The sequence below is a fragment of the Stylophora pistillata genome, chromosome 2, assembly GCF_964205215.1.
Source record: "Stylophora pistillata chromosome 2, jaStyPist1.2, whole genome shotgun sequence".
NCBI classification, from domain to species: Eukaryota; Metazoa; Cnidaria; class Anthozoa; order Scleractinia; family Pocilloporidae; genus Stylophora; species Stylophora pistillata.
In genome coordinates this window covers 26,561,425-26,575,206 of record NC_142520.1, presented here as the reverse complement: position 1 = coordinate 26,575,206, position 13,782 = coordinate 26,561,425, and the positions used below count along the sequence as shown (strand labels likewise).

The 13,782-nt window shown below is 40.7% G+C and overlaps 1 protein-coding gene across 1 annotated transcript; it reads right to left on the bottom strand.

The window, feature by feature from the left end:
• Nucleotides 1-236: 236 nt before the first annotated feature.
• Nucleotides 237-2,176, bottom strand: LOC148738080 (uncharacterized). Its single transcript, XM_088749382.1, has 2 exons — nucleotides 521-2,176; nucleotides 237-245 (listed from the first exon to the last, which is right to left on the bottom strand). The coding sequence occupies exons 1-2, from the start codon at nucleotides 2,174-2,176 to the stop codon at nucleotides 237-239; spliced, it is 1,665 nt and encodes a 554-aa protein (XP_088605508.1).
• Between the last annotated feature and the right edge of the window lie 11,606 nt (nucleotides 2,177-13,782).

Genomic DNA, 13,782 nt, shown 5'->3' with positions numbered 1-13,782 from the left:
TGAGCCAGTTAAGCAGACAACCGTCGATACCATTACTTTTTAATTTTAAAAGCAGCCGCTCGTGAGGGACACTGTCAAAGGCTTTAGCAAGATCGAGAAAGGCGACGTCGATAGGAGTGGAGAGATTTCGTGATTTCGCCCAGTCATGAAACGTTGATAATAATTGAGTTGCAGTAGATCTTCCTCGCAGAAAGCCGAATTGATTGTTGTTGATAAGGTCAATTTCACGCCAGAAATTAAACATCCTGTCGAAAACAATTTTTTCACCGATCTTACAAGGGATTGAAGTAAGGGAAATTGGGCGGTAGTTTTCTCTCGAAGACTTAGGACCCTTCTTGTGTAGAGGTGTAATATCTGCGTGTTTCCATTCATCAGGTAGGAGGCCAGCAGAGAACGATTTGTTTAGCATATAGGTCAACGAAGGTGCTAATTCCGATGCACACGATTTTAAGATGCACGGCGCGATAAGCTCAGGCCCAGGGGACTTGTTGGGCTTGAGTTTTAGGAGGAGGCGGCTTACCTCATCAACACAACAATCAATGTTTGCAAGCTTCTTGTCGACAATACAATCCTGTATAGGGAGATTTACATAATCTTCAGTGGTAAATACCGAAGAGAAATATGAGTTCATGCTTTGAGCAATACCAGAGTCGTCTGTTAGAACAGATCCATCAACTTTCAAGGAGATAAGAGTGTTAGTACCTCTTCTCTTAGACTTGACAAAATTCCAGAAAGTTTTAGGGTTTTCATTTTCCTGCAGATCAAGCGCTTGTTTCTTTATATATGACCACCGCGCTGTGTTACAAAGTCTCTTAACTGAGTTGTTGAGTTGCCGATACTTTTCCCAAATAACAATTTTGTTACTTCTGCGCGCTCTGTGATACAACGATTTCTTCTTTTTACACAAAACAATAAGCTCCTTGGTAATCCAAGGGACATTCAATCTCGTTTTGCTCTTGCGTTTGGGAATACACTCGTCGACTGCTGCGAATAATAAATCTTTCCAGCAAGCCCAGTTATGATTGATATCGCTGTCGAAGAAAGCGCAATGCCATGGAATGTAGGACAGCAATGATCTTAGGTGATCCCAGTCAGCTTTACCATAGCAATACAACAGCTTTTGTGATCTGCGCTGGATATAAGGAATACCAGATAACAAAAAAGAGATAGAATTGTGATCCGAGAAGGGTTCCCCAACTGCCAAATTGTCTACGAGGTCGGGCGAAGTAGTGAGAACTAGGTCTAGGATGTTGGACTCTCTAGTAGGTTGATTTATTAACTGTGTCAGAAAATTATCCTGGACGACGTCCATCATCAGCGTGTAAATGTCAGAGTGCCGTAAAGCTCTGTTATTCAACCAATCAATCTCCGGAAGATTAAAATCGCCAAGAAGAATCAACTCGTTTGTCGAAAGCTCTTGCAAAGCAGCTTGCAGGTCCTCTAAAGGCTTGGGATCATTATTAGGCGGTCGATAGAAAACTCCCAAGATAATTTTTCGGTTGTGCGAGAGCAGAAGATCGACGAAGATGAACTCTGAGTCCTTCTGTAGAGTGTCACGAGGAACCGCTTTGATATAATCTCGCGTAGCAATCAATACCCCGCCTCCATGGCGTCCATTGAGCTTTCGGTCCCGTCTAAAAACCGTGTAATTAGCTGGAAATATTTCACCGTCTGGAATTGAGCTGTCCAGATGAGTTTCAGTTAAAACAATTATATCGTAGCCCAGAGCAGCGATGGCCAAATCAAGCTTACCCGTTTTATTTACAATGCTTCGTGCATTAGCGTAAAATGTTAGAAGACGAGTAGACTTTGGCTTTTCTAAAGCATTATGCTGTTGGTTACCATTTGGACCAGGATTCGGGGTTATATCGCCGCTCAACTGGAGAAGAATTATTTGATATCTTGCAACGGAGTTAGGATAATAACTAATTCTCGACGAAGAAAAGCCCTTGCTGAGAATTGATGAAACAATATGGCGCCTATCCCAAGACGTTGTGATGAAATTAAAGTTCTTTAAAATTATAGCATCATCTTGCGGGGCCAAGACGAAGTCGTCAGCTAAATGCGAAAACACTTGGGATTGGCCTAAATCAGCCGCTATTCCGCAGTATAGGAGAAGTAAACCCAATATAAAACATGAAAGAACGGAGCGTCGAAATGGACGACCGACCGCCATGACACACATCCCAATTTGTTTAAATATGTTAGTATAGGAAAAGGATATTTCAGTGGTTTAAGAAATAAAAAAAGACAACCATTCAAAAGTAATAAAACAAAAACACTATATTACGTAAGGTAGTGGCAATGGCTGAATGTGTTGTTCTAAATATGCTTTTCGAAATGTGAATGAAATAGGAAAACAAACTGTTTTTGTTACATGTGTTTGACCTCTGGTTTGAAAATATGCAGGTATTTATTGATGAAAAGCTCCAAAACCTTACACTAATGGTGTGACTAGACTAAGCAAAAAAGCAGCTACTGATAGAAAGCAAAGAGCTGTGGACAAATCGTACCAGAGATTCCACAGACTGAGTTTCCAGCCTTTTAACACAGGGTTTTGCCCTCTTTAATTTACACGGAGATCCTTTATTGGATTGTAAACCCAACCATGTCTTCTGATGACATTTGTCTCTCCTAGAAAATATCAGAAGTGGTTTTGACCAGCTGAGGGCTGCTATCGGAAATTAATTGACTCTTCAGCAGCTTTGAAGGCACCACAAGTTACAAAGAATTAAGGTAAGTTACGTCCAAAATATAGTATTACGATAAGCCAGTCTTTTTGAGGATAATATTTGGCATTAACAAATTGTTTACGGTGGCCCCAGGTAGTAACAAACAACTCGATATATTTCTCTGCGTTCCAGAGGTTTCATTTTTTAATGTTGACAGCAGAAGGGTGACCGGCTGCTGCCGGTGGGCAAAACATCTAAAGTTCTTTATGAGATTAACTTTGCTGCAGATGGTCAAACCAAATGGGCCAAACCTTCCTCACAGCGGCCCATAATGTAACCTTTAGACTGCCTCCTCCCTACTTTATGGTGGTTGTCTTTATCTTGAAAATTGAATACCACTTGCTCATTGTGCTAGGAAAAAAAACTAGGTTAAAAGGGTGTGTACCAAACTTTTATGCAAGGATTGTAATGTCACTGCTGAGCTGCAAGAACTTGAACCATTGGATAAGTACTAACCATGTGACTTCCAGAAGTGATCAAACTGTGACTTCTCACCGTGATATCTTCGCATTATTTAGTAAAAGGTTTGAGGGAATACTCAAACTTATCAGATAATTGATAAATCAACCCTTTCAGGCAGCTGGTATGTTGGCTGCTAATGTCCGCGGCTGAGATTTTGTTTGAAATATTAGTATTCGGTCGAAAAGCGAAGCTACCGAAGCTAGTGTAAAATTTCGAGAACAATCTCTCAGTCAAGAACATTATCAGCTGACATGCCAGCAAGCAAGAAAGGGGTTTATTTATTTCATAACCCTCCCATTAACTTTGTATCGCTCGTTGACAGCAAAATGTTGTTGACTTTTTTTTTGTACTTTCCAAGGCAGCGTTTGAGATCAACAGCCTGTTTCCATCTTTCTACCAGTCCAATAAGTTTCACAGCTCTGGCCCTTTCGATATGCAGTCGAGTTGTGGCTTAGCTTTGGGTCAATAAATGATGCCGGTTGTTTACTTAGTAGCTGTTCGAGGACCTTTCCTATCATTACTGTTAGTACTATAACAGGTCTATAGTTCTTAATGTCCTGTTTATTGTCTTTCTTAAACACTGGGACCCGATCCCCTTTCTTCCAGCGCAGAATCCAATCACATGATTCAATGTAGCGGTTGTATAAGTCAGCCAGGGGATGAGAAAGCTCCCTACTCGCTGTCTTTAAGATCTTAGTAGGTATAACGTCGTGGCCAGTGCTCTTGTTAGAGTCCAGATTAGACAACTCAACCGAAATTTCCTTGTGCTCAAGCGCGTGGAATTTAAATTGTGAGGTGTCGTCAGATGGTCGACGATTACAGCTTTGCGTTATTGTATGTACACTCTCGTGATGGTACAACTGATCCTCGGACATTCCTAGTAAGCGAGTATTGCCAATGTCATTAGCCACTGAGGAAAAATATTTGGCAAAGTGGTCCGCGATCTTGCATTGATCCCGTTCAATGACACCATCGATGTCAAGCGTGAGCAAGGTGTTTTCACACTTTCTCGACTTTGAGTGAAGAAAAAGCTTGAAAACATTATAGAAATTCTTGGGATTTGTTTTCAGATCATCAGCTTTTTGTTCCAGTACTCTTTGATTACTCTCCGGCGAAGTCTTGTAGCGGTGTTCTTCCCTGTTTTCATTAGTTCCCGATTTTCTTCGGTAGGATTTCTTGCATATCTCTTCGCGTACCTCCTCTTTTTTCTAATTGCCTTTTTCCACTGGAGCGTTATATATGGTATGTCCTTTGCATGCACTCTCATTTTTTTCAGCGGGGCATGATCATTAGTAATGCTGACCAAGAGGGTGTGCCAATATGAATATTGGTCGTCGATTGAATCGAAGATGGTATACTTACATGCCACGGAGTTATGTATAAGTCCATACGCAGTTGTTGTTCGTTCAGTTCTTTGTAGCTTCTTACAGTCAGGACCTTGCTTTCGTAAAAGCCGTTTCGCTCTTTCAAGAGTCCATATACCAGTGCATGATCACTTATTCCTACCTCACAGACACCACAATCCATAAATAGCTCAGGCTTGTTGGTCAAGATAATATATATTAGAGTTTGGCTGTTGTTAGTAATTCTTGTTGGTCTGGTTATGACACAAGTTAGGCCGTGTGTGTGTTCTAGATTACATAAGATCTAAGTCGAGATTTAGGTCGCCTGTTATCACCAACAATGACTTTTTAACTGCAGCCCGTAATATCAGGTCGTTGAGGTCTTTTTCGAAGGTGACATGGTAATTGTTTCCAGTTGGCTTGGGTAGTCTGTATATTCCCACAATAACTACAACGTATCGACCAAATTTGGACTGAGTTACCAGAGACTCGATGGTGGTAAATTTCCTTGGCAATCCCAGCCGTTTGGAAGGTAGTTTCTCTGAAATATGCGACATGACGCCGCCTCCTCCTTTTTTTGGATCGTTCCTGGATATATTATAGCCACTCTGCGCAAACTGCGAATCCGGATATGTGCTATCGATCTTGGTCTCGGTGAGGAAGAAAACTTGAGCTTTTGTTTCCTTGAGTAGTAATCCAACTTCCTCCACTTTATTTTGAAGACTGTTTACGTTCAAGTGAATGAGAAGAATTTCAGGAGCCTTCTTTGTTTTTCGTAATGGATCGGGTAAAGAGTCAGCATTAGCATATTCCTGCTGGCTGTCCGTATTTGCATAGGACAATTTAAGTATTGGCTCCTTAGTGCTCTGATCAAAAAAGGAGTTTCCACATTTCGGCAGGGAGCACAGAAGACATGTCCAGTCAAGATTATAGCTCACCAGGTAATACTGGAAAATAGGCTTTCCCATGTTGATGCATTTAGCATGGAAACATATTTTGCATTTGGAACACAATATAGCGTCTTAGCTATTTCTCACCGTTTGTTGACATTCGCCGCGGGGATGTTTCGGAGTACTAGATCTGTTTCTTCGTTGTCCTGGACTAGGATGGACGTCTCCGGACTTTAGGTGTAGTTGAAAGGAGCTTGTACCAGCGACGCTGTAAGGTATACGTGATGTAGTGAACGTTCTTCTTCTACTTTTGCGTAACTTGTGCATTCCTGTTTTTCTATAATTTGGCACAAGGAAACTTTCGAATAGGAATAAAGGCAGGAATAGGAGATTTGTTTACAAACCATTCACCAATCTTTATCCATAACAAATAGAAAGCTGAATTAGTCCTACTTCTATAACCTTGATGGCGTCACGGCGAAAAACCTTGAGTTTAAAAAGAGCAACTCGAACTCCATAAAATATATACTATTGCTTAAGGAAAGTTAACAAGCTCTCAGTCTCTCCCTATTCTGTGCTCCTTTCTCTTCGTCTTTTCCTTCTTCGAGCATCTGCGTGAATGATGAGATGTTCGCAGCTTACAAACTACAAAAAAAAAAACCGCATCAAAATACTGTCGTCTAGCGCTGTGAATTTTTAAGTGCAAGAGGCAAAGATTCACAAAAACCGACGTACACTGGTCGTGGACCGTATTTGTCCCATCAGAAGCAGACCACACTATGTTTTCGTAGTTCATAATTGTTGACGAGATGAACAAACTCATAGGCAAATATAAAAAAAAACTTTGAGGGTTACGAACAGAGCTCTGAAAATTGCACATCTAATTTACATCTCGGTCCGAATATCTCAATAAAGCTAAAGGAAATGTTAATCGACCCATTTGTGGTATTTTTTTTTTGCTTTCACGGGCCATTTGAAGCGTTGATCTACGAAATTTCTTTTGGCCTGAGGTCGTTAAGAGTAGATAGGGAGACAAGGTTTTCAACTTCACGGCTTCTCCACTTCCAGTGGAATAAACGCCAAACTACTGATCATCTCTCTAAACTGAAGAGAGTTTTTTTGATCGATGAGATGTTTGTGCTTCACTCCTTCAACTTTTATAAGAAAATCGATGCTGAAATCATGAACACAGCTTCCTCACTATGAGCAGTGCCAGACTCAGCGACTAAAGGAATTCGAAGAATGCTGACCGTTTCATATTTACCAACCCTGAGCTTGGCAGCCCACCCCCCATGGTGCAGAAACCCCAGGCCTGCCCCGCACAGGAGTTTTGACACTTTCAATGTTTGAAAAGAAGTTACCTTAGTCTAAAGCTCGAAAGACTGGAACAATGGCAGTAGTACACTGTACTCTTCCGTTTCTTTTTAACTACCGATGAGTACTTTTATTCCTACTGAATATGAATAACGGTCAACATCGGTTATCAAACTGTTCTCACATGAATACCGTTCAATCGACCGATGACATCTTAGCTGGAATTTTTTTACTGTCGTTTCTTTCAATTTTGCTCGTTTCTCCGAACCGAAATTGACAGTCATACTCGCTAAAATATCGTCTCAACCTATACTGACATCATACAATACATCTAAAGAAAAAGACATTTCCAATTATCAAAAATCCGCTCAAAACATTATGAACATCAACGAAAGTCCTCAGCAGCTTGGAAATACCGCTGACCGACTTTGCAAGTTATGAGAACATCGTCCCTTTGTTCCAGATCTCATCATTCCCCCCTGCTGGACTGATCCCTAAGTTGTCTTGGATATGACCTCTTCGACAGCCGGTGTAGTGGAGTTTCAATAAGTGAAGGGGCTGGAAATAAAATCAAATGGAACTCCGCTTTAAAGGGTTGGCTAAGTCTATATAGTTCATTCAAGGTTTTACTATTATTGACCCCTACCTAGATTAGAATTCAAGGTCTCGAAGAATTTTTCAGAGGAGTGCGGGGACGCTTAATACCGCGGCCAAAGTGTGAAACAATCTTGAGGAACAAACGTAAAACTTCAAAAATATTTCACTCTTTCGCTGAACGGTGAGATATTGAGTCGAAATATAACTTAAGAATATGTTTCATTTTTGAGTGCAGTACTCGAAAAAAGTCCATGTAGCCAGTAAAACTCCGCCGAAGTGGCGGTGTTAGGAGTGGATATTTACTAAGTCGTGAAGAGTCGAGGTAATCATGCACCGCTAGCCAGCTGTGGCACTAAGGTGAATAGCAACCGTCAGTGCAGGTGTCTTACCAGGACGAGTTAAAGTTATAAGCTCGTGATTGTTTATCCGAACGCGTTTTCTGATTTGGAGTCAGAGTGGACAGTGGGGGTAGAGGGCGGGTGAAGGGTAATATTCACTTCCCTGCCTCAGCCCCTCTCCTTATCCTTGACAATCACTCACCCCCTTGGTATTAATTCCTTTAATTCCTTTCTCTCTGCAACCCTCCGCTGCTGTTAAAATAGAAGATGGCGGCCATTTTTCCCTAAAAATTACCGAGCGCTCGCTCTCCCAGATTGCGCCTGCCCTGCAGGTCTATGTCAATATTTCTGTTAGTATATACTAAAACAGGGAGATAACATGGCACAAAAATATAAAATATGATTTCTACTCATTTATTCCCACCGCCCCCCCCCCCCCGTTAGCTCAATTGGTTAGAGCGCCGGATTGTGTTGTGGGGAAGGCCCAGCCTGACCACTACTCATGGTCTTAAAGTAACAGAGGAGAATTTGCTATCTTTCCATAATATCAAGAAACGGATAGAGATTCTAGTGTTCTCAGATAAGGACGAATAAACCGTAAGCCCCGCCTCTTGCAGGATTAGAGGTAGGAGACGTTAATTTCCCCCGCACGAGATTACTGTGTGGTAGATGTCCTCCCCTGGGGGTGGGATGGGTGGAGAAGTAGTAGGTCCACATCAGCAAATTGCTGCCATTAACTCAACCTGCTCAAATAAATAAAGATGAATTAATGAGAAACGTTTGCAGTATTTTCGGGCGTGAGATGCGCAAAGGTGAATAGCAAAGTGACTTCAGAGTTCGAATAGCCAGTCGGAGTGCGCCTTCGACATTATCCACTGTTTTGGCTTACATACTAAATGACATAATACATAGCTTTACAAAACGCGCGTTCTGAGGTTACCCGTGGTTCTGACTGTTATCTAAGAAATGGTTAACGTGCAGCGTGCAACCATCGAGTTATGGATGCATTTGTCGACACGTGGGAGGTTTGCTAACCACTCATGAGGCCCTTCCACGTCTTACGCTTATTCAGTGTTTAGCAGCCTCCCGCGTGCAGCCACAACTCGATGGGTGCACACTGCACGCTTAGAATTTCTTAATTAATAGCGTAGTTCTAAAAGACCGAAAAAAGCTACTCAGTAACCTCATCCATTTGGCTGGGAAGTTCTTTCGGCTATCTTTTCGTTTTACAGATTTATGGCACGAAGCATTATACATGACCCCAAATGTTGCAGCTAAACCTTCTTTCTGTTTCCAGTGCAATAACATTCTGTATGCTTTTTCAGTGTATTCCTCGTTTTCCATGTGAATCGCCGTAAGCGTTGCTTCTTTGATGCCAAGACGACGTCCAAGTGGTTTCCAGCCATCAGTGATCTCTTGCGATAGCCACTCTAGATCTTCTTTTATGGTCACTGTTTCTTTGATTGCAAAGATAAAGACAAAATTAAAACAAGCAAGTCGAGTAAATAATCTCTTTGCGCCCATTTTAATTTATCTCTTGCGAGGGTAAACTATCCATTGAATGGAAAAACGCACTTGTCGTTCCTGTTTATAAGAAAGGAAAAAAGGAGGACGTTACTAACTACAGACCTATCTCTCTACCTTGCGTTGTGTCCAAAATGTTAGAGCGTTGTATACTCAAGCACTTTAATGATTTTCTTTGTCTTTTGTTTGACAATGCACAGCACGGTTTTCTTCAGGGTCGATCTACAGTCACCCAGCTTCTAACGTTCTATCACGAGATTGGCCAGTCTCTTGATAAGGGCCTGCAGTCGGACATAGTGTATCTGGATCTCCCAAAGGCTTTGGACAGTGTTTCCCACCAAGGATTGCTTCTGAAACTCTCCCAATACGGTGTCAGCGAGAAACTTCTGCAGTGGTTTGAGAGTTATCTAGATGGACGTGGTCAGCAGTGCTTAGTCCACGGTTTCACTTGTAGTCGTTCCCCAGTTCCATCAGGAGTCCCTCAAGGCAGTATCCTTGGTCCTCTGCTGTTCTTAGTTTATGTGAACTGCCTCCCGCCGGTGATACAGAATCATATCGCACTCTTCGCCAGTGACTCAAAGTGTTTCAGTGTCATTGATAGTCTACAGGACCGTGAGTCACGCCAAAAAGACCTGGACAGTCTGCAGGGCTGGAGTGATAATTGGCACCTAAAGTTTAACACCTAAATGTGAGGTACTAACCGTTACACGTAAGCGCTACCCACTTCGCTACGATTACAAGTTGAACAACATCTCACTTACTCACGTCACTCAAGTAAAAGACCTCGGAGTGTCTATCTCTTCGGACCTCACATGGGACACTCACATCAACACTATATTAGCTAAGGCCAATAGGATGCTTGCATTCTTGCGACGCAACAGTCTTTCGTCATTCACTACAGATCATAGGAAATTGCTATATCTCACGTTTGTAAGATCACATATTGGCTATACATATGATGCACGATCCTCGCAGTAGATAGCGCTATTTAAGCAATAGCGAAAATCAGACCTGAAAAAATCAGGCCTGTACGGGATTGGAACCACTGATCTCTGCGATACTAGTGCAGCGCTCTACCAATTGAGCTAACAAGCCAACTGGGAGCAGGCAGTTAAGTTGATTCGTAATAAACCCGTGAAAGTGAGAAATCAGATACAATGAAATATATGAAGTTCATATATTTTGAACTGCGGTGTTAGATACATATGATGCACGATCCTCGCAGTAGAGAGCGCTATTGAAGCAATAGCGAGAATCATTGGCTATGCTAGCGATATATGGGCTCCCAGTTCGATCGGTGGCATAAAAAAAATAGAAAGTCTTCAACGCAGGGCAACAAAATTCATCTTAAAAACGCACTGGCAAGACGATATTTCTTATCATGAGCGCCTTTCTCGCCTCAACCTGCTACCGTTAACATACTGGCACGAAGTGAAAGACTTAATTTTCTATTTCAAGTGTCGCGCTCGCCACTACACCTTACCCATAGCTGATTATGTCAGGCCCAAAGGCACCCGTCTTACTCGTCATAGCGCTGATCAAGACGTACTAATTCCTAAGTGCCGTTCAAAGCTTTTTCAATTTAGTTACGTTAATCGTGTCGCGAAACTCTGGAATACCTTACCTGTATCCACTCGTATTATTAGTTCTCTCAATCAGTTTAAATCTCACGTACTCCAAAGCTATTCGGCTGCTTTTCGTACAAACTATGACGTCACTAACTTCAACACCTGGAAGTCGATCTGCTGCAAATGCAGTAGGTCACGTGATCTTCTATTAGTTGGTAACTGCTGCTATTAAGACTTTCTATCGGCTTCATGAGGGATTTATTCCTATCGTTTTCGTTTTTTCTTTTATTATTTTATATACTTTTTATATACTTTTCACACTATCTATTGTTTACATAGTTAGTATTTGTGTATTTCTCGTAAGGGCACACTTAATTTGGAGCCTCGCTCTGTTGTGTGTCCCACACCCTTGTCCTCCGTTCTCTTCTGTGTCTTGTTCATATGTATATTTTAGTCCTTTTAGTATTGTAAGTATGGTGAAAGCGATTAAATAAATAAATAACTTATTTCTCTTGCTCCTAAACTGTAGGAAATAATTAAACATACCTTACTTTATTTACCCTACATAATTAGCATTAATCGCCTCATTCTTTCTTTTTATTTCTCATTTTTTTTTTATCTTATTCCTTCTTTTAACTTAATTTAATTTTTATTTATCTGTTTACTTGTTTAGTTATTTCTCTTTTCTCTTTTTTTACAATATTAATAGTGTATGAATACCTTGGTTAGTGTAAATATAGAATTAAAGTAAAGTAAGTCTTGTGTAATTGTTAAGATACACCAGTTAATTAAACGTGACAGTGGCCAACTCGAAACCTTACGCTCCTTTGGTCACTGTGCACATTTTACTTTAGATTATTCATGTAATTTACTGTTTCTTATATATTATACGGTGACCTCTTGAAATAGTGCGAATAAATGAATGAACGAATGAATGAGTGTTAGCAACCTTCGTCAAATTTCGCTGAAACATCGCTACAGTTGCAATGTTCCCACATGTTTCTTTTTTTTAGTTATGAATTTAACATCGTAATAAGGTGATAGAATTGAAGAGTACCACTCTTTCTGCATAAACGAATTTCACAGAGGATAGATATTTTGATGGCAACAAACGAACTTGAAAAAATGCAATAACAAAGAAAAAAATCAACGCTATATTTTCAATCTCAACACTACCTTTAAATCAGTGTTTCCTTTTCTTAGTAGCTGAATCAAGGCTTCCTGACGATGACTTTACGTTTGGATGCTTTTCACTTGAATACTGCACACTTTGGGCCCGGTAATACCTGCATAATGGTCTAGCTGAGTTAAGAACAAATGCATGTTTTGAGTTAATTAGTGAATGTGGCGAAAGGTTTAAAAACGATCTAATGATGTATTATCTTGTATTGTGATCGTCTGGGTGAGACCCGCTCTGGACAACTTAGATCGGTAAGTCTTAACAGTTTGTTTTCTGATCAACAAAGAGTAAAATCTGTCAAATAATTATCAGAAGGGGGCTGCTATTGGAAAAAAATTTCTACCGAAGGATACACTGAAAATAAATTTTAGAATGCATAGTATTCTGACAGTTTTGGTTACTCCAATATTTTAAGATATAACAAATGATATAACCATATTCTAGAGAATGAACTTTTTTTATGTCTTTTGTAAATCGTTTTGCGCTTCGGTCATTTCCTGTATCAAATTCCTAACAAGGAAAGATATACCTAAAGAGAAGCTGTCTTTGCCATAATGGCGGCGGCCGAGTGAAGACTAAAACTAGTGCATGGGGACGAGGACACCCGGACATGGATTTTTGCATTTGTGAGCGCTTGTCCAAAAGTTTCTGGCGCAATTCATCGATCCAAAAAGCTTTATTTCTTAAAGGATCGACTACTAGTATAGCTAAAGCTCAAGTTATGTACAATGCCGTGCCACTGCTGTGTTCCTTTATGTACTACTAGGTGATATCGCGACGAAAATGTTTCAAATATATCTTACTTCAAGTTTCCCAAAGAAAACTCGCGAGAAAGCAATGACTTCATGCTATCCGTCGCGAGGAAGGAAAAAACCTCAAAGTCTTGGGATCGACCATGGTCTGCTCGCACCATTTTAAAAAGGAAGACTTGAAGAAAACTATTGCGGGCAAAATATGCCTTCGAACCAATGCTGTACCTTCGGTATTTCAGTGGCGTACTTCGCCGTGCAAAAGGACGCCTCCACCTCAAAGACTCATTAGTCAAGCAACTTCTCATCAATTATCCAGGGTTTTATTCACGGTGTGCACAGAAAGCAGCGTAAATGATAAATCAATGAACAGCTAGAGAGTCAGATTATAACTGTAGAATCTAATGAAAACAACGTCGAAAATGAGGCAAAGAGAAAAGATGTCGAAACTCAGACCGATTTGGTCGAGTCGAAGGAGGCATGCATTCAGACTGATCAGAGTATTGTCGCGCTTGTGAAACAGTATGAAATGAGAATAGAAGAGCTCCAAAGGGAAATAGAAAACATTTCAAAGAAGAATAAATGTTTAAAAAGTAGACTTTTTTTATTGAAAGATTTTGCGCCAACAATTCTGCTGTGTCCTTCTACACTTCGTTTCCTAACAACACTGTTTTAATGAAAGTCTACAATTATATAGACCCCCAGAACGTGTTATATGATTGTTTAATTCCGCTCTAGTAAACAGAGGCATCTTCTGAGGTGAGTAGCCCCACATCATGAGATTCTGGGAACTTGACGGGAACATGTCGTTTAGCGGTGGAGTGTGAACTTGTGTTGGTTGTCGAGCGTAGTTGTTTTCGTTTAGAATAAAGATTGTTGGGATCAGGATCAATGATATTTTTATCCTTTCCACTCTTGATGTATTTAAGGACCCTAAAGTATAAGATATTAGGTCAATTTAAGTGTAAGGAATCACAGTTGTCAATTTTCTCAAGCAATCAAAACATCTCGAAGTATGCATCTTGTGCTCGAAACTAGCCTTTTCACAAGCTCTGCTTTTGTCTTTAAACCTTTCGCTGTGTCAC

Excerpts from the sequence above, each read along its gene's own strand:
- LOC148738080 (XM_088749382.1), bottom strand. The coding sequence starts at position 2,176 with ATGGCGGTCGGTCGTCCATTTCGACGCTCCGTTCTTTCATGTTTTATA.